Source organism: Nerophis lumbriciformis, linkage group LG28 (genome assembly GCF_033978685.3).
Source record: "Nerophis lumbriciformis linkage group LG28, RoL_Nlum_v2.1, whole genome shotgun sequence".
NCBI lineage: Eukaryota > Metazoa > Chordata > Actinopteri > Syngnathiformes > Syngnathidae > Nerophis > Nerophis lumbriciformis.
Genome location: NC_084575.2, coordinates 34,181,677 through 34,204,066, shown reverse-complemented (window position 1 = coordinate 34,204,066; position 22,390 = coordinate 34,181,677). Strand labels below are relative to the sequence as shown.

The 22,390-nt window shown below is 40.6% G+C and overlaps 1 protein-coding gene across 2 annotated transcripts; it reads right to left on the bottom strand.

The window, feature by feature from the left end:
- Positions 1-1,629: 1,629 nt before the first annotated feature.
- On the bottom strand, positions 1,630-10,276 carry LOC133571067 (growth/differentiation factor 8-like). Of its 2 annotated transcripts, none has more exons than XM_061924076.1 (3): positions 9,946-10,276; positions 7,230-7,591; positions 1,630-2,399 (listed from the first exon to the last, which is right to left on the bottom strand). In XM_061924076.1, exons 1-3 carry the CDS (start codon positions 10,271-10,273, stop codon positions 2,019-2,021), a joined length of 1,071 nt encoding a protein of 356 aa, XP_061780060.1. In that variant the 5' UTR covers positions 10,274-10,276; the 3' UTR covers positions 1,630-2,018. The 2 variants fall into 2 exon arrangements, with proteins under 2 accessions (XP_061780060.1, XP_061780059.1); XM_061924075.1 differs by having other exon boundaries at positions 7,230-7,588; positions 9,946-10,273.
- Between the last annotated feature and the right edge of the window lie 12,114 nt (positions 10,277-22,390).

Sequence of the window (22,390 nt, the reverse complement as noted above, 5' to 3'; positions counted from 1 at the left end):
CGTGCCTGTTCAGTGTTTACAAAGACGCGCTCCTCTTTAACGCTGTGGAGAGGCGGCGGCGGCGGCGGCGAGCGAGCGGCGAGGCGGGGCGCGCCGGGAGACAGGGGACGACGAGCGAGCGAGCAAGAGGAGCTGAAAAGCGAGGAAAGAAAGAGAAAAGAGTTGGAAGAGAAAAGACTTTGTTTAAAATTAAAAGATTGTAAACCTGGCAAAGCCGTCTGGCGTTCAGTCTGTCGGTCCTGAAAGAACCCCACGGCACAAGACGTGTCACAAACGCTAACGTTAATTAGTTGTGCAAATACCTTTTACAACATTAACAGTTACATATACTATGTACAAACCAACAATTAACTTTCACTTTAATCATACTATCATTGTTGTGTTATTAAGCAAAATAAGCAATACTTTTACTTTTGTTGAAATGTTTACACTGTACACTTTTTTGTATTGGATGTTTAGCTTTATTTTTGCACATTTTAGCAAATAAGCAATACTTTTACTTTTGTTGAAATGTTTACACTTGTTACAGAATATTTCCGTTTTGCACTTTTTTGTATTGGATGTTTATCTTTATTTTTGCACATTTTAAAGCAAAATAAGCAATACTTTTACTTTTTAAATGCTTATACTATTCCAGAATATTAAGATTTGCACTGGATGTTTACTTTTATATTTGCACATTAAAAAGCAAATAAGCTACTTTTAATTTTGTTAAATGTTAAAAGTTTTAAATGTTTACATTGTTACAGAATATTTTGTCATGTTGTTGTCAATGTTGACTGAGTGGCCATACTTTTTTTTTGTAAATAAAAGCCATGCCTTTTGAAAAAACTGGCCTACATTTATTTTTTCCTCTTCATTTTAAATAAAAAAAATAATCGGTAAAAGGAAAAATAATCTATAGATTAATCGAAAAAAAAAATCTATAGATTAACCGATTAATCGAAAAAATAATCTATAGATTAATCGATAGAAAAATAATCGTTAGCTGCAGCCCTAGCTCCAATCACTACATCACAAAAAAATAAGAAATGATTGTAAAGTCAAGACAGCCATGACATGATGTTCTTTACAAGTGTATGTACACTTTTGATCGCCACTGTAAGTAATGTCCACTTAGGTTGGTTTTGGCCTGTAAAAATAAATATCAAAATTGTATTGTAGACGCTACTCCTCTTTACTTCTTACCGGCGGATGTCTTGGGAAAATAAACAACTTTAGTTTGTATTGAAACTGCTGACAGGCATTTTTTTTTTCCGCCTTTGATTGACCTCCAACTGCAACAGAGGGATTATATTGTCACAGCTGCAACTGCACATTACTCAATTTATACTTTGTGTCACCACTGTACATATACTGTACATTCTTTATTCTACTGTATATTTCATTTCTCTTTTTTTGCCGTGTTTATTCTACTTTCTGCATTGTTTGTTTTATTGCATAAAGTTCAATGAATATGTTTTCGGGTTTAGCTCATATAGTACTGCACTACCATTTCTATATACAAACCCCGTTTCCATATGAGTTGGGAAATGATTTGCAAATCATTGTATTCCGTTTATATTAACATCTAACCTATATCTTTTATATTGTTTCTTTTGTGTGTTTGTCATTTATTGTGAAGCCCAAAGAAATGTTAGAAAATGTCATTGTACAGAGGAAATTGCTTCCTTAGTGATCTCATCTTATAAATTGTGCACAACCTGCTGGATGTCCTGATAAATGAATGGTGTGTGATTCCCAGCAAGGGGTTTGTAAACATGCGCAGGGAATGAAAGGGCATTCAGTTCGTTGTTTTTCAAATAAAAGCACATGTTGGACATCATGCAGACTTTCTTTTGGCCAAAGCTCAAATCAGAAGAGATCGGAAGCAGCGGGGGGTCCGTCACGGCGTCGTGGAGCTCACAGTCAACGTGTGAATCCAAAATGCACTAAAACAAATACTGTGTCCTTGCATATAGTTTGATTTTTTAAAACCCTACAAATCCACAAGCTAAGTGTTGCATGGAGTGTGCACATCAGGAGCAGCCGCAGTGGTCCACCACCATGGAGGGGATCTTTCCGTAAATGATCTGCTCCTTGCGGTTAAAGTAGAGCATGTTGATGGGCGACATCTTGGTGGGCGTGCAGCAGGGCCCGGCCGTGCCCCGCGGGTTGGCCTTGTTCACCAGGTGCGCGTGCGGGTACTGCTGCAGGTGCAGGAACTCGCACTCCCCCGAGCAGTAGTTGGCTCGATAGCGCTTCGGTGCGATGATCCAGTCCCAGCCGAACTCCTCAAAGTCCACGGTGAGCGGATAACGACAGCAGCGCGTCTCAGCGGACTCTTCGTTGCAGTTTAGGCCCGAGTCGCGCCGGGACCTCTTTGGACTGTCCAGGATCTTGATCTCGATGAACGGTTGCTGGGAAGAAAGGAATCATTGTTTCTGTTACAGATTGTCATGTCCAAAAACCTTTGAAGTGAATTCATTAACTCATATTATGTTCTACATTCAACTTGGAGAAAGCCAACCACCAGGTTTAAGTAAACAATGGTTGAGCCCATAATAAATAAAGGCGCCTTAGTCGGACATTCGTATGTGGACTGGAATTAGCTCTCTCACGAGAAGAGGCAATAAATTCCGACTTCGGAACGCAAAAGTTATAGCTCTATCCTGGAGGAGAGACTCCACGTTATATGGGGCGGCATGGCGTAGTGGGTAGAGCAACCGTGCCAGAAACCTAAGGGTTGCAGGTTCGCTCCCCGCCTCTTACCATCCAAAAATCGCTGCCGTTGTGTCCTTGGGCGGGACACTTCACCCTTTGCCCCCGGTGCCACTCACACCGGTGAATTGAATGATGAATGATAGGTGGTGGTCGGAGGGGCCGTTGGCGCAAATTGCAGCCACGCTTCCGTCAGTCTACCCCAGGGCAGCTGTGGCTATGAAAGTAGCTTACCATCACCAGGTGTGAATGATTGATGGGTTCTACATGTAAAGCGACTTTGGGTACTTAGAAAAGCGCTATATAAATCCCAGTTATTATTATTATTATTATTATCATCTTAACGTCAACCTACAAGTTACGGTTGTCTTCCCAGTCACTTACACACTAACATCTCCTTACATGGTCAGGTTGTTCATCCATCCATTTTCTACCGCTTGTCTCTTTTGGGGTTGCGAGGGGTGCTGGAGCCTATCTCAGCTGCATTCAGGCAGAAGGCGGGGTACACCGAAAAATACGGTACATTGGAAAGTTGGCGCCCTCCAGGCATCTGTGTACATCAAACTCAAGGTCAAACTCCAGATCTGGCTTGCGACATCATTTTATCTGGCCCGCATCCATCCATCCATCCATCTTCTTCCGCTTATCCGAGGTCGGGTCGCGGGGGCAGCAGCCTAAGCAGGGAAGCCCAGACTTCCCTCTCCCCAGCCACTTCGTCCAGCTCTTCCTGTGGGACCCCGAGGCGTTCCCAGGCCAGCCGAGAGACATAGTCTTCCCAACATGTCCTGGGTCTTCCCCGCGGCCTCCTACCGGTCGGACGTGCCCTAAACACCTCCCTAGGGAGGCGTTCGGGTGGCATCCTGACCAGATGCCCGAACCACCTCATCTGGCTCCTCTCGATGTGGAGGAGCAGCGGCTTTACTTTGAGCTCCCCCCGGATGACAGAGCTTCTCACCCTATCTCTAAGGGAGAGCCCCGCCACCCGGCGGAGGAAACTCATTTCGGCCGCTTGTACCCGTGATCTTGTCCTTTCGGTCATAACCCAAAGCTCATGACCATAGGTGAGGATGGGAACGTAGATCGACCGGTAAATTGAGAGCTTTGCCTTCCGGCTCAGCTCCTTCTTCACCACAACGGATCGATACAGCGTCCGCATTACTGAAGACACCGCACCGATCCGCCTGTCAATCTCACGATCCACTCTTCCCTCACTCGTGAACAAGACTCCGAGGTACTTGAACTCCTCCACTTGGGGAAAGATCTCCTCCCCAACCCGGAGATGGCACTCCACCCTTTTCCGGGCGAGAACCATGGACTCGGACTTGGAGGTGCTGATTCTCATTCCAGTCGCTTCACACTCGGCTGCGAACCGATCCAGCGAGACCTGAAGATCCTGGCCAGATGAAGCCATCAGGACCACATCATCTGCAAATAGCAGTGACCTAATCCTGCAGCCACCAAACCAGATCCCCTCAACGCCTTGACTGCGCCTAGAAATTCTGTCCATAAAAGTTATGAACAGAATCGGTGACAAAGGGCAGCCTTGGTCCGCAAACACCTGGAAATGATACGTGTCAATAAAGTACTTGATATATCCTCACTAAATGTAATTGTTTTTTTTCATTTTGACAGAAAAAATAAATGTACTGCTTGAAATTGCATACCTTTTAAACGTGTATTATCCAATATTGCAACATATATTACAGTATATTATCATACTTGCAAACATGTTTTTGTCTAAATAAAAATAAATAAAGATACTTAACTTTACAGCAAACTACCCATCAAATTACAGTTGAAAAAAACTACTACTGTAGTTTTTGTACAGTTTTTGACTGTAAAATCTACGGTTTTTGTTTTTAACGGTGTATTACTGTAAATGGAAAGACGGTACATTTGTTTTTACGATAGAAAAACTGGCAGCTAAGTTGCCAGAGTAAAAAAAACTAAAACTTACTAGTACTGTTTTTCCATGAACAATATAATGTTGTAAAAACCAATGTCAATCTAACACAAACATTCTGAGTTTGAGTTTGAGTTTGAGTTTATTTCGAACATGCAATCATACAACATGATACATCACAATCTCCTGTTTCTCTATTCAACATGTTCGAAAAGGAGTAGGAAGAAGCAGAGCTTATTTAATCCTACCCCTTTTCTTTTACATAACAGTTGCTAAAACTTGTGTTCACTTCCTGTTCTCAATGTATTCACAATATACTCCATAAGTAATCACAATAAAATAAGTAAATAAATAATAATTGGTGAAGTAAGTTACATTTCATATGTTGAGATAAGTAAGATTATTTTGTGAGTGAAAGAATGAAAGAATGGATGAGTTAAATAAATTCAGAATGTTTATCATGGTTCTTCTTCTTTGTACTTTGTAAACACTTTAAGTTTGAAGAGTTTCTTGAAGTGGATCATATTAGTACATTGTTTGATTGCTTTGCTTAATCCATTCCATCATTTAATTCCACATACTGATATACTGAAGGTCTTAAGTGTTGTACGTGCATACAAATGTTTTGAATTACATTTCTCCCTAAGATTATATTTCTCCTCTTTTTTTGAGAAGAATTGTTGTATATTCTTGGGTAGCAGGTTATAGTTTGCTTTGTGTCTAATTTTAGCTGTTTGCAAATTCACTATGTCGTAGAATTTCAGTATCTTTGATTCAATAAATAAAGGATTTGTGTGTTCTCTATATCCAACATGATGTATTATTATAACTGATCTTTTTTGTAACACCGTTAATGAATGAAGTGTACTTTTGTAGTTATTTCCCCATATTTCTGCACAATAACTCAGATATGGTAACACTAGTGAGCAGTAGAGAATATGAAGTGATTTTTTTGTCTAGAACATGTTTTGCTTTATTCATTATTGACGTGTTTCTTGCTACTTTATGTTGTATATTTTTTACGTGAGATTTCCGGTTCAATTTATCATCAATCATTATACCAAGAAATTTGGTTTCATTTACTCTTTCAATTTCTATTCCGTCTATTTGTATTTGTGTTTGACTTTCTCTTCTACTGTTACCAAATAGCATTATTTTAGTCTTACTGATATTCAACGATAGTCTGTTTTTGTCAAAGCATCTTTTTAATTTGTTCATTTCTTCTGTTATTATTTGTAGTATCTTCTGTGTGTTCTCTCCTGAACAAAACGCTGTTGTATCATCCGCAAATAATACTAACTTTAAATCTTTTGTAACTTTACAAATGTCATTTATATATAGATTGAATAATTTAGGTCCTAGTATTGATCCCTGAGGTACACCACAGGATATATTTAGCGTTGTAGAGGTGTGTTCGCCTACCTTCACGTATTGTTTCCTGTTCATTAGATAACTTCTTATCCAGTTTAAAACTAACCCTCTGATGCCATATCGTTCTAGTTTTTTGATTAAAATATTGTGGCAACTAAGCTGCCAGCTTTTTTCCGTAAAACCCCCCCTAAAAACAGTTGTACTGTTTTTGCATTTACCGTAAAATGCTTTAAAAAACCCACAAAAAACCCCACTATATTTTACAGAAACATTTTGTAAATGTTACATTTTTCATGTAAAATCGACAGTGTACTTAAAACAATTTATATTGTTAATAATGAAATCCAGAGGCAAATTCACACATTATTCACTGTTACCGGCATGGCGCGGTTGGGAGAGTGGCCGTGCCAGCAACCTGAGGGTTCCTGGTTCGATCACCAGCTCCTACCAACCTAGTCATGTGTGAATGGGTGAATGTGGAAATAGTGTCAAAGCGCTTTGAGTACTGTCGGAGGCAGATATTTACATATATCCGAATTTAAGTTGTACTTCTTTCATTTCTTAGTCATATTTGAAAACAGCTCGTGTTTTCCATTTCTTCTCTTGATGCTCTGTCAGCATGTATACTATGTGTGTTAACCTTGAGTTCTTTGGAATGTGTTTTGACTAGCATTTGTTTTGTCTACAGAGATGGGACGAGAGAGAGGGTAGTGGGATCGGGAAGACAGACCATTTTGGGAGGCGCAATAGAATGTTCTAGGGTTTGACTGGTCTCATAATGTATATTGGCAAAGCTTTGAGAATATACAACAAAATACCTATTCTGTCTCTGGTGGTTTTTCAACTCAGCTTTAAAGTGTCGTAAAGAGCTTGGGAGCGAATTGTGACTTGAATTCCCTGGGAGGAACAACTGGTCCAAAACGCAACAGTACTTTGAAGGTAGAAAAGCGCTCTACAAGTATAACCCGTTTACCATTTACTATTTACAAGCGACCCTCAGATGGAAGCCATAACTGCCATGTGGCCCTCAAAGGAAACCAGTTTGACATCCCTGCTCTAAATGAATGAACAATCATTGATATTGTTCAAGTTCAATTGTGCAAACCCAACCATGTGATGTTGTAACTTGTGTGAAGTGGTGTTTGATGTGTGATACTGGTGAAGCATGCTCCCCTCTGCCTTGTTTTTAATGAACACTTAACCAGTTTGACGTTCCTGGGCTAGACCCTCAGCTCAGTAAGTAACATGCACTCACCAGGCCTTCCTCTCCAGGTTCTGCGGACGTGACTGCCAGGTCTTCTCCTTGGGGGTTAAAAGCGTTGATGTCGATGCCGTAGTTGCTCTCCGGTTGACGCAGCCACGCTTGAAGCAGAGACTTAATGTCGATGCTCTGCCAGGAACCGGCGCCGGCGTCAGTGTCGACCTTCAAAGAGCGCACTCTGACCCGGGTATTGTTTCCCTCCTTGTCGGGTTTGAGGCGTGAGATCTGCAGGAAGACCGTGGTGACCATGTCGACCGGCCGCAGGTGAACCCACAGCTGAGCGCTCAGGATGTTCTCAGGATGGATCTTCGGACTGAGACTGAACAGGCAATAAGACAACATACCCGTCGCGTCTGCTGAAAGACATCATCCAGATGGCAAATGTTCAATGACATATCAATACATGGCATCATGCAGTACATTCTCTTAAGGCAGTGGTTCTCAATCTGGGTTCGATCGAACCCTAGGGGTTCGGCAGAGCCTCCGCCGCGTAGGTCAAGACACGCCCGACTCATTATGCAAACACAAACTTCTCCCTGTCGACGTACTTATGGATACCCCCAAACAACGTTCCCTCTAATTTTCCATATGTGTGAGCAAACGCAAAAACTCCTTGAGCATTCGGTGGAACACATGTGAGCGACATCAGACCTTTTTCATGAGCTGTGTACTAGTATTTTCATGAGCTGTGTACTAGTATTATATGTCTGGGTGGGGGTCCTATTTTGGAAATAATGTGTACCCCTTTCAGATATCGCATTTAGTTCCCACCAAAACATTCACATGTTGCACAATGAGATGTAAACATGGGATCATGTGTACATTCCTGTAAGTTTCTGTTTGTAAAATATATCTTTATTAGTATTTCTTTAATGTAATAACATCATTTTATGATTACGGTTCGAGTTCCGTGAATGCGGATATGAAACTGGTGGGGCTCGGTACCTCCAACAAGGTTAAGAACCACTGTCTTAAGGATAATGCTATTGTGTTTATTCTAAGGCTGAAACGACGCGTCGACGTAGTCGACGTCATCGACGTCATCGGTTACGTAAATACGTCGACGCCGTTTTTGTGCGTCGGCGCGTCGCATATTTACGTCACTCTACTTTACTGTCATGGCGGAGCGCAAAGCAGACGATGCGAGCGAGGGGAAAAAAGCACGCCAAAAGTCGTCAAAAGTGTGGGAGTATTTCAATAAACGGCCTAATAATGTTGTTGTATGCACACTGTGTCGAGCGGAAATGGCCTATCATAGCAGCACAACGGCTATGAAGGAACATTTGAAAAGAAAACCCCCGACAGCGTTCTTGCCATCACCATCAACAAGTCAATCGTCCGCGTGCGTATACGTTGTCATTATTACACAAAAACATGAATGTGTCATTTGTATCTGCGTTGTAAATTCATAAACTAAAGCACCGTTTCGCTCTGAGAGGCGCGTTTGGCGTGCCTGTTCAGTGTTTACAAAGACGCGCTCCTCTTTAACGCTGTGGAGAGGCGGCGGCGGCGAGCGAGGCGGGGCGTGCCGGGAGCGACGCCGCAATCGTGCCCAGGTGCGCGATCCGCGCAGTTGGAAGAGAAAAGACTTTGTGTAAAATGAAAAGATTGTAAACCTGGCAAAGCCGTCTGGCGTTCAGTCTGTCGGTCCTGAAAGAACCCCACGGCACAAGACGTGTCACAAACGCTAACGTTAATTAGTTGTGCAAATACCTTTTACAACATTAACAGTTACATATACTATGTACAAACCAACAATTAACTTTCACTTTAATCATACTATCATTGTTGTGTTATTAAGCAAAATAAGCAATACTTTTACTTTTGTTGAAATGTTTACACTGTACACTTTTTTGTATTGGATGTTTAGCTTTATTTTTGCACATTTTAGCAAATAAGCAATACTTTTACTTTTGTTGAAATGTTTACACTGTACACTTTTTTGTATTGGATGTTTAGCTTTATTTTTGCACATTTTAGCAAATAAGCAATACTTTTACTTTTGTTGAAATGTTTACACTTGTTACAGAATATTTCCGTTTTGCACTTTTTTGTATTGGATGTTTATCTTTATTTTTGCACATTTTAAAGCAAAATAAGCAATACTTTTACTTTTGAAATGCTTATACTATTCCAGAATATTAAGATTTGCACTGGATGTTTACTTTTATATTTGCACATTAAAAAGCAAATAAGATACTTTTAATTGTGTTAAATGTTAAAAGTTTTAAATGTTTACATTGTTACAGAATATTTTGTCATGTTGTTGTCAATGTTGACTGAGTGGCCATACTTTTTTTTTTGTAAATAAAAGCCATGCCTTTTGAAAAAACTGGCCTACATTTATTTATTCCTCTTCATTTTAAATAAAAAAAAAATCGGTAAAAGGAAAAATAATCTATAGATTAATCGAAAAAATAATCTATAGATTAACCGATTAATCGAAAAAATAATCTATAGATTAATCGATAGAAAAATAATCGTTAGCTGCAGCCCTAGTTTATTCCCGCTATATGGAATAATCACATAAGTTGCCTTGCAGTTTACGATAGTTGTAGACGTTAAAATAAGATGCCTTGTGGCTTTGCTGGAGCTCCGACGGAAGGAAAAGTGAAATGCAAATCTTGTAGAAAACTTTTGCATATCCAGGTCATAACATACTTTGGTACACACCCAGGATTTATACATCAGAACAACAATAGTTAGTTACACTTGGTTGCCATGGTAATGATTGTTTCTGTGGTGGCGTGGTCCTCTTCCTCCACCCGCGGATCGTACTGGTCCAGGAGCTGCGTCAGAGGTGGCGCTTTAGGCAGCAGCTGCTGGATCATGTCCCTGCTAATGTTGGGCGCCTGCTCCAGCCGCAGGATGCTGAGGATCTGGGACTTGATGCTGTAGAGTCTCATCTGCTTGCTGTGTTCCCTGAACTCGCACGCCGAGCACTGCTCCGTGCTGTCTGCCGGCAGCTTGGAGGTCCGGTTTAGCTCCCTCGAGGAGCCTGCGGAGAGGACGGTGGCTAGAGCCAGCAAGAGGAGCATCTTGGAGAGACAAAGTGCTTGGTGCGGCGGCACTATCTCATGTGAGTGTGGCTCTGCGCTCTGGACTCTATGATTGGCTGCTAGGAGGGTCCACTTTTTAAACAGAAGGCAGATTTAAAGAGGTAGTGATGTTTAACATGCTGCCTGAAAGATCTTGCTTACAACAGAATTGCACTGAATATATATATATATACACACACATATATATATATATATATATATATATATATATATATATATATATATATATATATATATATATGTATATATATATATATATATATATATATATATATATATATATATATATATACATATGTATGTCTTAATAAGATTATCCAAAAAATAGTGCTCGATACCGTGGTAGAGCGCAATATATGTATGTGTCGGAAAAAATCACAAGACTACTTCATCTCTACAGGTCTGTTTCATGAGGGGTTCCCTCAATCATCAGGAGATTGAGGTAACCCCTCATGAAACAGACCTGTAGAGATGAAGTAGTCTTGTGATTTTTTCCCACACATACATAAATTTTTTCCCACACATACATATATATATATATGTATATATATATATATACATATATATATATATATATATATATATATATATATATATATATATATATATATATATATATATATATATATATATATATATATATATATATATATATACACAGGCAACGAAAGAAACATCATCATCCACGCAAAAAACTCCATTCTCATCCACGACAGTACACCATGGCAAAAAAAGAACAATGCAACATTTGACGTCACTATGGGAAGTTTTGACGGAGCAGAAACGTGTGAACTCGTTGGGAGTTTCCTCCTCTCCCAGCTCGCTAGCCTCAATCTGAACCTTGGTATTTACCGTGATGACGGACTGGCAGTGTGTCGCGCCTCGCCAAGGAGCAGCGAGAATACCAAGAAGCGCATATGCCAAATTTTCAAAGAGAACGGCCTACGGATCACGATTGAAGCCAACAAGCAAACCGTCAACTTCCTTGACGTCACTTTCAACCTGAGAAATAACAGCTACCAACCATTCACGAAACCCAACACAACACTCCAATACGTGCACCATGACAGCAACCACCCACCCACCACCACGAAAAGAATACCTACCGGAATCAATAAAAGGCTATCGATGCTGTCATCTAGCAAAGCTGAATTTGACCAAGCAACCCCCCCGTACCAAAAAGCCCTTGATGAAAGCGGATACAATTTCACCCTCACCTATGAACCCACGCCAGGAAACCAGCCAAAAAAGAACAGAAAACGAAACGACATCATCTGGTACAACCCCCCATACAGCAAAAACGTCTCAACGAACATTGGACACAAATTCCTCAATCTGATTGACAAACACTTTCCCAAAGACAACAACCTAAGAAAAGTATTCAACAAGAACAACATTAAATTGAGCTACAGCTGCATGAACAATATACGACAAATCATCTCAAACCACAACAAAACAATTGCAAATGAGCCGTCGACCCCCAGTCAGAGCGACTCCAAAACCAACAAAGCATGTAACTGTCGAAAGAAACCTGATTGCCCCCTCAACGGGAGGTGCTTACAAACATCAGTTGTCTACCAATCTAAGGTAATACGCAAGGACATTAACACATCCGACACATATGTAGGATTAACCGAGGGTGAATTCAAAACCAGATGGAACAATCACAAGGCTTCTTTCAGGAACAAAAACCTGCGAAATACCACAGAACTCAGCAAACACATTTGGGACCTCAAAGACAATAATGTTGAATATTCAATAACATGGCAAATTCTTGCATCCAGCACACCTTACAATAGTGGTAATAAAAGATGCAACCTATGCTTGAAAGAGAAACTGTTTATTATTTACCGTCCAGACCTGTCATCCCTCAACAAGCACAGCGAAATTGTAACAACATGCCGCCATAGACGGAAACACCTCCTAGGTAACACATGAGCCAATCACCACGCCCCTAGGCCAGCCTGTACCCACCCACTCTGTGCCCTATATAAACCATGGTATGCGAATGCTCCCATTAAAATCTCCTGATGATTGAGGGTACCCCCCCTCATGAAACAGGCCTGTAGAGATGAAATAGTCTTGTGATTTTTTTCCCCCACACATATATATATATATATATATATATATATATATATATATATATATATATATATATATATATATATATATATATATACACATACATATAATGCTATATTGCCTTCTTTGTGGAAAGTGATCTGTGGCCACCTAAAAACCACAGAGGGCAGATACAATGGTCTAAAAATTGGGTCCATGAGAGAGTTGAATTGAAGATCATACCCAGATTCTTTACTGAGTCGCTTTGTGTAATTGTCTTATTGTCAAATGTTAAGATGGTATTACTAAACAGGTGTCGGTGTCCAGCAGGACCGATAATCAACATTTCCGTGTTCTTAGCGCTAAGATGCAAAAAGTTGCCAGACGTCCATTGTTTGATGTCATTCAGACACGCCTCCAGGTGACTACAATCTGGCGATTGAATGAAAACATGTTCTTGCCTCACTTGGTCAGCAGCTCCGCCCACTGAGCAGCAACAGGTATAAACTGGCTCACATCAGCCAGTGCAGAGCAGCAAGAAATGACAAGCAGCTGCAGGTAACTCCTTTCCTCGTTGCTTCTGTTTGAAGGATATCATGTAGTTGTTGTTTTGAAGTGTGAGCCTTTTGCATACTATGACATCCACATGTAGGTGAACATGGGATGCAGCCCCTCCAGGTGCTTGTCCACTCCGCCTCAACGGACTTCAGCAGAGGAGACTAATACCTTCCTTGCAGATGTGATGAAGATCAAACCTTTGGACACTGGAGAGGATGGACTAACACGGTTTCATTTGGACCCTGGAGAGGATGGACTAACACAGTTTCATTTGGACCCTGGAGAGGATGGACTAACACGGTTTCATCTGGACCCTGGAGAGGATGGACTAACAAGCTTATCTCCAGTCAGCCAAACTGTTGTGGACCTGGCCCAGAAGATGTCAGAGGACATTGTAGCTCATGCCCTGCAGCTCTGCTGGCAAGTTCAAGTTGACTACAAAGAGATAACTGACTATCAGTGTGCTCATGTCATATAATACTAAGTCTAAGTCATAATAACTAAACATTCATAAAAGATAATTTTGCAAATATGCATGCATTGTCCATTGTTTTACCTTCTTCTAAGAGTGTTGAATGTGAAGTTTTGTTGTCTTATTAAACCAGGGAACACATATCTCTCACTATTATATTAGATCCACTATGGACTGGACTCTCACTATTATGTTAGATCCACTATGGACTGGACTCTCACTATTATGTTAGATCCACTATGGACTGGACTCTCTCACTATTATGTTAGATCCACTATGGACTGGACTCTCACTATTATGTTAGATCCACTATGGACTGGACTCTCACAATATTATGTTAGATCCTCTATGGACTGGACTCTCACTATTATGTTAGATCCACTATGGACTGGACTCTCACACTATTATGTTAGATCCACTATGGACTGGACTCTCACTATTATGTTGGATCCACTATGGACTGGACTCTCACACTATTATGTTAGATCCACTATGGACTGGACTCTCACTATTATGTTGGATCCACTATGGACTGGACTCTCACACTATTATGTTAGATCCACTATGGACTGGACTCTCACAATATTATGTTAAATCCTCTATGGACTGGACTCTCACTATTATGTTAGATCCACTATGGACTGGACTCTCACACTATTATGTTAGATCCACTATGGACTGGACTCTCTCACTATTATGTTAGATCCACTATGGACTGGACTCTCACACTATTATGTTAGATCCACTATGGACTGGACTCTCACTATTATGTTAGATCCACTATGGACTGGACTCTCACTATTATGTTGGATCCACTATGGACTAGACTCTCACTATTATGTTAGATCCACTATGGACTGGATTCTCACACTATTATGTTAGATCCACTATGGACTGGACTCTCACACTATTATGTTAGATCCACTATGGACTGGATTCTCACACTATTATGTTAGATCCACTATGGACTGGACTCTCACTATTATGTTAGATCCACTATGGACTGGACTCTCACACTATTATGTTAGATCCACTATGGACTGGACTCTCACACTATTATGTTAGATCCACTATGGACTGGACTCTCACTATTATGTTAGATCCACTATGGACTGGACTCTCACACTATTATGTTAGATCCACTATGGACTGGACTCTCACACTATTATGTTAGATCCACTATGGACTGGACTCTCTCAGTATTATGTTAGATCCACTATGGACTATGGTTCCAAGGTTTCTCATTGTCATCCCATCGGGTTGAGTTTTTCCTTGCCCTGATGTGGGATCAGAGCCGAGGATGTGGTTGTGGCTTGTGCAGCCCTTTGAGACACTGGTGATTTAGGGCTATATAGGTCAACTTTGATTGATTGATATTGTAAGGGACTTCAATATGTATACAAAGATGTTGAAGACCAAAATTCCACCCAGGTACTTTGTTTCAGACGCCAGGTGAAGACGAGATGTTTTGTCAGTTGTTCTGCAGGACAGCTTGTGGTTCACCATGTTTACTGTGCACATGAAGATGGAGGTCTGTGGACATGACAACACAGCGAGAGTCTGTACGTCATTTCTGATGCCACAACAGCAGAGAGGCAAAAAAAACGTGTCAAATCCTTGACTGAATATATAAAGTATATGTTTCCTGACTCTAATCACTAACAATACGGATTATTTTGTTTATTTGGATGGTCTTTACAATTAAAAATGTATCACTTAATAATCCATGAACACTTGAACAGTCTGATCTACTAAAACACAAGTGTCAAACTCAAGGCTCGGGGGCCAGACGTGGCCCTCCACTTCCTTTTATTTGGCCCTGGAAAGCCTGGTGTCAGGACTGGGTCTTGGGTGTGTGCTTTTCCGGGATGCAACGGAAAGTTGGCTCGGGCGAGACGGGAATGAAGGTACATGATTTATTTATTATTATCAAAAAAAAAAAAGGAATAAACGAAAGGCACGCACAGTGGCGGAGAATAAACTATGAAAGCAAAAGACTATAGCAAAAAAGTACAAATGAAAAGCACGCACAGTGGCGGAGAACAAACTATGAAAAACAAAAAGACTATAAACATGGAACAAAAACGTACTTGGCTTAGACAAAAATAGTTGCATGGAGAATGGACATGGGAAGAAGTGCCAGGCATGGACAGAGCATAAATGTGGTGAGGTCGTCAGAAAGACAAACCGAAAAACACTGAACTTAAATACTACAGACATGATTAACGAAAACAGGTGCGTGACTCAAAACGTGAAACCGGTGCGTGACGTGACAGGTGAAAACTAATGGGTTGCTATGGTGACAATCAAGAGTGCACAATGAGTCCAAACGTGGAACAGGTGAAACTAATGGGGTAATCATGGAAACAAGACAAGGGAGTGAAAAGACAGAAACTAAACAAAACATGACTTAAAACAAAACATGATTACACAGACATGACACCTGGAAATAATATGTATCAATCAAGTACTGTAACTTTTCTTACTAAATGTATTATTTCTGTCTATTTTGGGAGAAGAAAATAATATATGTACTCCATGTAATCGCAAATTATGTTAACTTAAATATTATGCAAAAATATATGATCAAACATTCAAACCATTTTTTTTAAATAGTGTCATGTCTGTGTAATCATGTTTTGTTTTAAGTCATGTTTTGTTTAGTTTCTGGCTTTTCACTCCCTTGTCTTGTTTGCATGATTACCCATTAGTTTCACCTGTTCCACGTTTGAACTCATTGTGCACTCTTGATTGTCACCATAGCAACCCATTAGTTTGTCATCCCATGCCACAGTAAGTGTTTTTATTTTGTGTTCAGTTTCTGCCTTTGTGCAAGTTTTGTTTTCATTCGCCAAGTTTGTTTATTAAGCCACAGTTAGTGTTTTGTTTAATTGTTCATAGTTTCTGCCAATGTGCAAGTTTTGTGTTTATAGTCTAGTTTTGTACCTCCGCCCCTGTGCGCGCTTTTTGTTTGATCCTTTCTTTGTAGTTATAGTGTTAAATAAAAACACTTACTGTGGCATGGGATCGTGAACAGGGCTTGGAACGAGGGCATAGCAGGTTTAGAAAAGATATGACTCCAGGACGAACAACAGAAAATGAAAAGCTTAAATAACACAGACATGATTAACAACAGGTGCGTGACTCAAAACAGGTGCGTGACGTGACAGGTGAAAACTAATGGGTTGCTATGGTGACAATCAAGAGCGCACAATGAGTCCAAACGTGGAACAGGTGAAACTAATGGGTAATCATGCAAACAAGACAAGGGAGTGAAAAGCCAGAAACTAAACAAAACATGACTTAAAACAAAACATGATTACACAGACATGACAAATAGAAATAAATACTAATAATAATGATTTCAGAGCAAGTTGTCCATCAAATTGTGCAATGTAAAAGTAGCAACAGATTTCATGGTCAATTTGTGAAATTTACTGTGGTTTTTACAGCATTTTTCTCTAAATGAAAGAAACTGTACCTTTTTTTACTGTAATAAACTGTGATATTTACAGTAATACACCGAAAAATCTACACTTGTTAATTTGCCGTAAAAAAAACAACAACAAAAACTGTCAGCTCAGGTGCCAAAATGTTACTGTAAAATTGCTGTTTTTTTAATTTGCAATACAAAAGATTAATGTGCATTTTACAATAAAATTCTGACAACTGAGCTGCAATTTTTTTTTAATAACCTTGTTAGTTATGATCAGAGGTGGGTAGTAACGCGCTACATTTACTCCGTTACATCTACTCGAGTAACTTTTGGGATAAATTGTACTTCTAAGAGTAGTTTTAATGCAACATACTTTTACTTTTACTTAAGTATATTTATAGAGAAGAAACGCTACTTTTACTCCGCTACTTTTATCTACATTCAGCTCGCTACTCGCTACTAATTGTTATCGATCTGTTAATGCACGCTTTGTTTGTTTTGGTCTGTCAGACAGACCTTCAAAGTGCCTGCGTTTCAACAAATACAGTCACTGTTGACGTTCACTCCGTTCCACCAATCAGATGCAGTCACTGGTGACGTTGGACCAATCAAACAGAGCCAGGTGGTCACATGACCTGACTTAAACAAGTTGAAAAACTTATTGGGGTGTTACCATTTAGTGGTCAATTGTACGGAATATGTACTGTACTGTGCAATCTACTAATACAAGTTCCAATCAATCAATCAAAAGTGTGAAGGAAAAAATATACTTTTTTATTTCAACCGTACATCCCGTCAAAAGCCTAAAGACTGATCGCACATGAGGACGTTCCTGTCTTCACAATAAAAGTGCCGCTCCATCGCACCTGCGCTTTCAAAATAAGAGTCTCCGAAAGCCAGCGCAAACAAGCTAGCAAGCTACGGAGTTTGCCGCCAATGTATTTCTTGTAAAGTGTATAAAAACGAATATGGAAGCTGGACAAATAAGATGCCAAAAACCCACCACTTTCATGTGGTATTAGACAGAAAGGAGGAACTTTTCTTCTCCTCCATTTGAAAACGTGGACGTTATCATCATTACTGTCTGATTACAATCAATGCAAGTCATCAGAATCAGGTAATACACCAACTTATATTCTTGTCTTCATGAAAGAAAGGAATCTATATGTGTTAAACATGCTTGTATATTCATTAAAACACCTTTAACATGTAAACAAAAACAGCAAAATCAATACATATAAATGATATACAGTATATATCAATGTATATGTATGTATGTGTATATATATATATATATATATATATATATATATATATATATATATATATATATATATATATATGTGTGTATATATATATGTGTGTATGTATATATATATATATATATATATATATATATATATGATATGTGTGTGTATGTTACTCATCAGTTACTCAGTACTTGAGTAGTTTTTTCACAACATACTTTTTACTTTTACTCAAGTAAATATTTGGGTGACTACTCCTTACTTTTACTTGAGTAATAAATCTCTAAAGTAACAGTACTCTTACTTGAGTACAATTTCTGGCTACTCTACCCACCTCTGGTTATGATACACAAACCAACAAATACATTATGATTATATAATGAACCCCTTAAAGAAAGCCATGTGACTTTTTATTTTTGTTTCCTGTCGTTGGCTTTGTTGCAGCCTCTAATGTCCGTGCTTAGTAGCAAAGTGGTCAGACTCCAATCTCATTAGCACTTGCAAAGCCACGGGTCATGTTGGGATCACTAGGGGTTGGGTGGAGGTGTGTGGGGGGGGGGGGGGGGGAGTCCACTTAACAGTGACAGAGACACATGTGACGTGATCACATGACGTGATCACATGACGTAATCACATTGATTGATTGAGACTTTTATTAGTAGATTGCACAGTACAGTACATATTCCCAACAATTGACCACTAAATGGTAACACCCCAATAAGTTTTTACACTTCTTTAAGTCGGGGTCCACGTTAATCAATTCATGGTGACGTGATCACATGTGACGTGATCACATGGTGACGTGATCACATGTGACGTGATCACATGTGACGTGATCACATGTGACGTGATCACATGGTGACGTGATCACATGTGACGTGATCACATGGTGACGTGATCACATGTGACGTGATCACATGTGACGTGATCACATGGTGACGTGATCACATGTGACGTGATCACATGTGACGTGATCACATGTGACGTGATCACATGGTGACATGATCACATGGTGACATGATCACATGGTGACGTGATCATATGTGACGTGATCACATGTGACGTGATCACATGGTAATGTGATCACATGACATGATCACATGTGACGTGATCACATGGTGATGTGATCACATGTGATGTGATCACATAGCGTGATCACATGGTGACGTGATCACATGTGACGTGATCACGTGGTGATGTGATCACATGGCGTGATCACATGGTGACGCGATCACATGTGACGTGATCACATGGTGATGTGATCACATGGTGACGTGATCATATGTGACGTGATCACATGGTAATGTGATCACATGACGTGATCACATGTGACGTGATCACATGGTGATGTGATCACATGTGATGTGATCACATAGCGTGATCACATGGTGACGTGATCACACGTGACGTGATCACGTGGTGATGTGATCACGTGGTGATGTGATCACATGGTGACGCGATCACATGTGACGTGATCACATGGTGATGTGATCACATGACGTGATCACATGTGACGTGATCACATGACGTGATCACATGGTGAAGTGATCACATGTGACATGATCACATGTGACATGATCACATGTGACGCAATCACATGTGACATGATCACATGTGACGTGATCACATGACGAGATCACATGTGACATGATCACATGTGACGTGATCACATGACGAGATCACATGTGATGTGATCACATGATGTGATCACATGTGATGTGATCATATGTGACATGATCACATGTGACGTGATCACATGGTGCGTGATCACGTCACGTGATCACATGGTGACGCGATCACATGTGATGTGACCACATGTTGATGTGATCACATGACGTGATCACATGGTGACGTGATCACATGTGACGTGATCACATGTGACGTGATCACATGACGTGATCACATGGTGACGTGATCATATGTGACATGATCATATGTGACATGATCACATGTGACGTGATCACATGACGTGATCACATGTGACGTGATCACATGGTGACGCGATCACATGTGACGTGATCACATGTTGATATGATCACATGACGTGATCACATGGTGATGTGATCATATGTGACGTGATCACATGTGACGTGATCACATGACGTGATCACATGGTGATGTGATCACATGTGACGTGATCACATGGCGACGTGATCACATGACGAGATCACATGTGATGTGATCACATGTGACGTGATCACATGGCGACGTGATCACATGACGAGATCACATGTGATGTGATCACATGATGTGATCACATGGTGCGTGATCACGTGATGTGATCACATGGTGATGTGATCACATGACGAGATCACATGTGACGTGATCACATGGTGAGTGTGTTGATGTACGTGTGTGTTGATGTATGTGTGTGTGTTGATGTGTGTGTGTGTTGATGTGTGTGTGTGTTGATGTACGTGTGTGTTGATGTGTGTGTGTGTTGACGTATGTGTGTGTTGATGTGTGTGTGTGTTCATGTGTGTGTGTGTTCATGTATGTGTGTATGTGTTGATGTATGTGTGTGTTGATGTATGTGTGTGTTGATGTACGTGTGTGTTGATGTGTGTGTTTGTGTTGATGTATGTGTGTGTTGATGTGTGTGTTTGTGTTGATGTATGTGTGTGTTGATGTGTGTGTGTGTTAGTGTTTGTGTATGTGTGTGTTGATGTGTGTGTGTGTTGATGTGCGTGTGTATTGATGTGTGTGTGTTGATGTGTGTGTTTGTTTCTGTTTATGTATGTGTGTGTTGATGTGCGTGTGTGTTGATGTGCGTGTGTTGATGTATGTGTGTGTTGATATGTGTGTATGTGTGTGTTGATGTGTGTGTTGATGTGTGTGTGTGTGTGTGTGTTGATGTGTGCGTGTGTTGATGTGCGTGTGATGATGTATGTGTGTGTGTGTTGATGTGTGTGTGTGTGTGTGTGTGTGTGTTGATGTACGTGTGTGTTTGTGTGTGCGCGTGTTGATATATGCGTGTGTTGATGTGTGTGTGTATTTGTGTGTTGATGTATGTGTGTGTTGATGTGCGTGTGTTGATGTGTGTGTTTGTGTTGACGTGTGTGTGTTGATGTGTGTGTGCTGATGTGTGTGTGTGTTGTCAAACATCCTCCCCTGCTGTTAGAGGATGGTATGGTCCATGTTGCCTGCGTTAGAGGATGGTATGGTCCATGTTGTCTGTGTTAGAGGATGGTATGGTCCATGTTGTCTGTGTTAGAGGATGGTATGGTCCATGTTGTCTGTGTTAGAGGATGGTATGGTCCATGTTGTCTGTGTTAGAGGATGGTATGGTCCATGTTGCCTGCGTTAGAGGATGGTATGGTCCATGTTGTCTGTGTTAGAGGATGGTATGGTCCATGTTGTCTGTGTTAGAGGATGGTATGGTCCATGTTGTCTGTGTTAGAGGATGGTATGGTCCATGTTGTCTGTGTTAGAGGATGGTATGGTCCATGTTGCCTGCGTTAGAGGATGGTATGGTCCATGTTGTCTGTGTTAGAGGATGGTATGATCCATGTTGTCTGTGTTAGAGGATGGTATGGTCCATGTTGTCTGTGTTAGAGGATGGTATGGTCCATGTTGTCTGTGTTAGAGGATGGTATGGTCCATGTTGTCTGTGTTAGAGGATGGTATGGTCCATATCAGCCCAGCTCATTGTGTTCAAAGTTCTAGGCTGTTTCAAGAGCACAGTCAGGCTGATTTGACTCTTTCCGGACATGTTGGGATTCTACTTGCAGGTACTTCCTCTTTCCCACCTCTGCCTTCCTCTCTGGGCTGTGATATAATCATGATTATATCACATAATCATGATTATCTCACAGAGGAAGGATTACATCAACAAGTATTGTGTCGATTGAGATAACAATTAGATGACACAATTTAGTGTTACGGACTTTGTTACGGATTCATGCTGCGAGGCGCAAATGATCAGGTAGCAGCTGCTTTTCAACATGTGTGTTGTCTTCCTCGCAGGCTTTATTTCCCCGTGGCTCTCAGATAAGCCCATCTGTGATGACTCTGGCACTTTGCTTTGTGTGCAGGCCCCGTGTCCATCGGGCCCCAGGTTCTGTAGTCAGCAGGCTTTAAGGGTCTACCTTTTGGGGACAGGTGAAGTTTCAGTTCTCAGGATGATGCACTTTGTGTTTGAAAGTTCTCAGGGAACTTTCATCACCACAAAGTTCAGTCTGACATTGGCTGCTATCTGCACAGGACAAACATTCCAGCCACAAGGACGTAGAACCCGATAGTAAAACCAAACAAAGTTGCTGGTGAAACACGGCCGTGTGCATTCATGCTGGAATACTTGGCTTGGAACTTCTGCACACTTC

Coding starts and splice junctions, on each gene's coding strand:
- LOC133571067 (XM_061924076.1), bottom strand. CDS start 10,273: ATGCTCCTCTTGCTGGCTCTAGCCACCGTCCTCTCCGCAGGCTCCTCG. Junction 7,592..9,945: donor CATTACCATGGCAACCAAGT/GTAACTAACTAT, acceptor GATGTCTTTCAG/CAGACGCGACGGGTATGTTG. Junction 2,400..7,229: donor AACCTGGAGAGGAAGGCCTG/GTGAGTGCATGT, acceptor CTTTCTTCCCAG/CAACCGTTCATCGAGATCAA.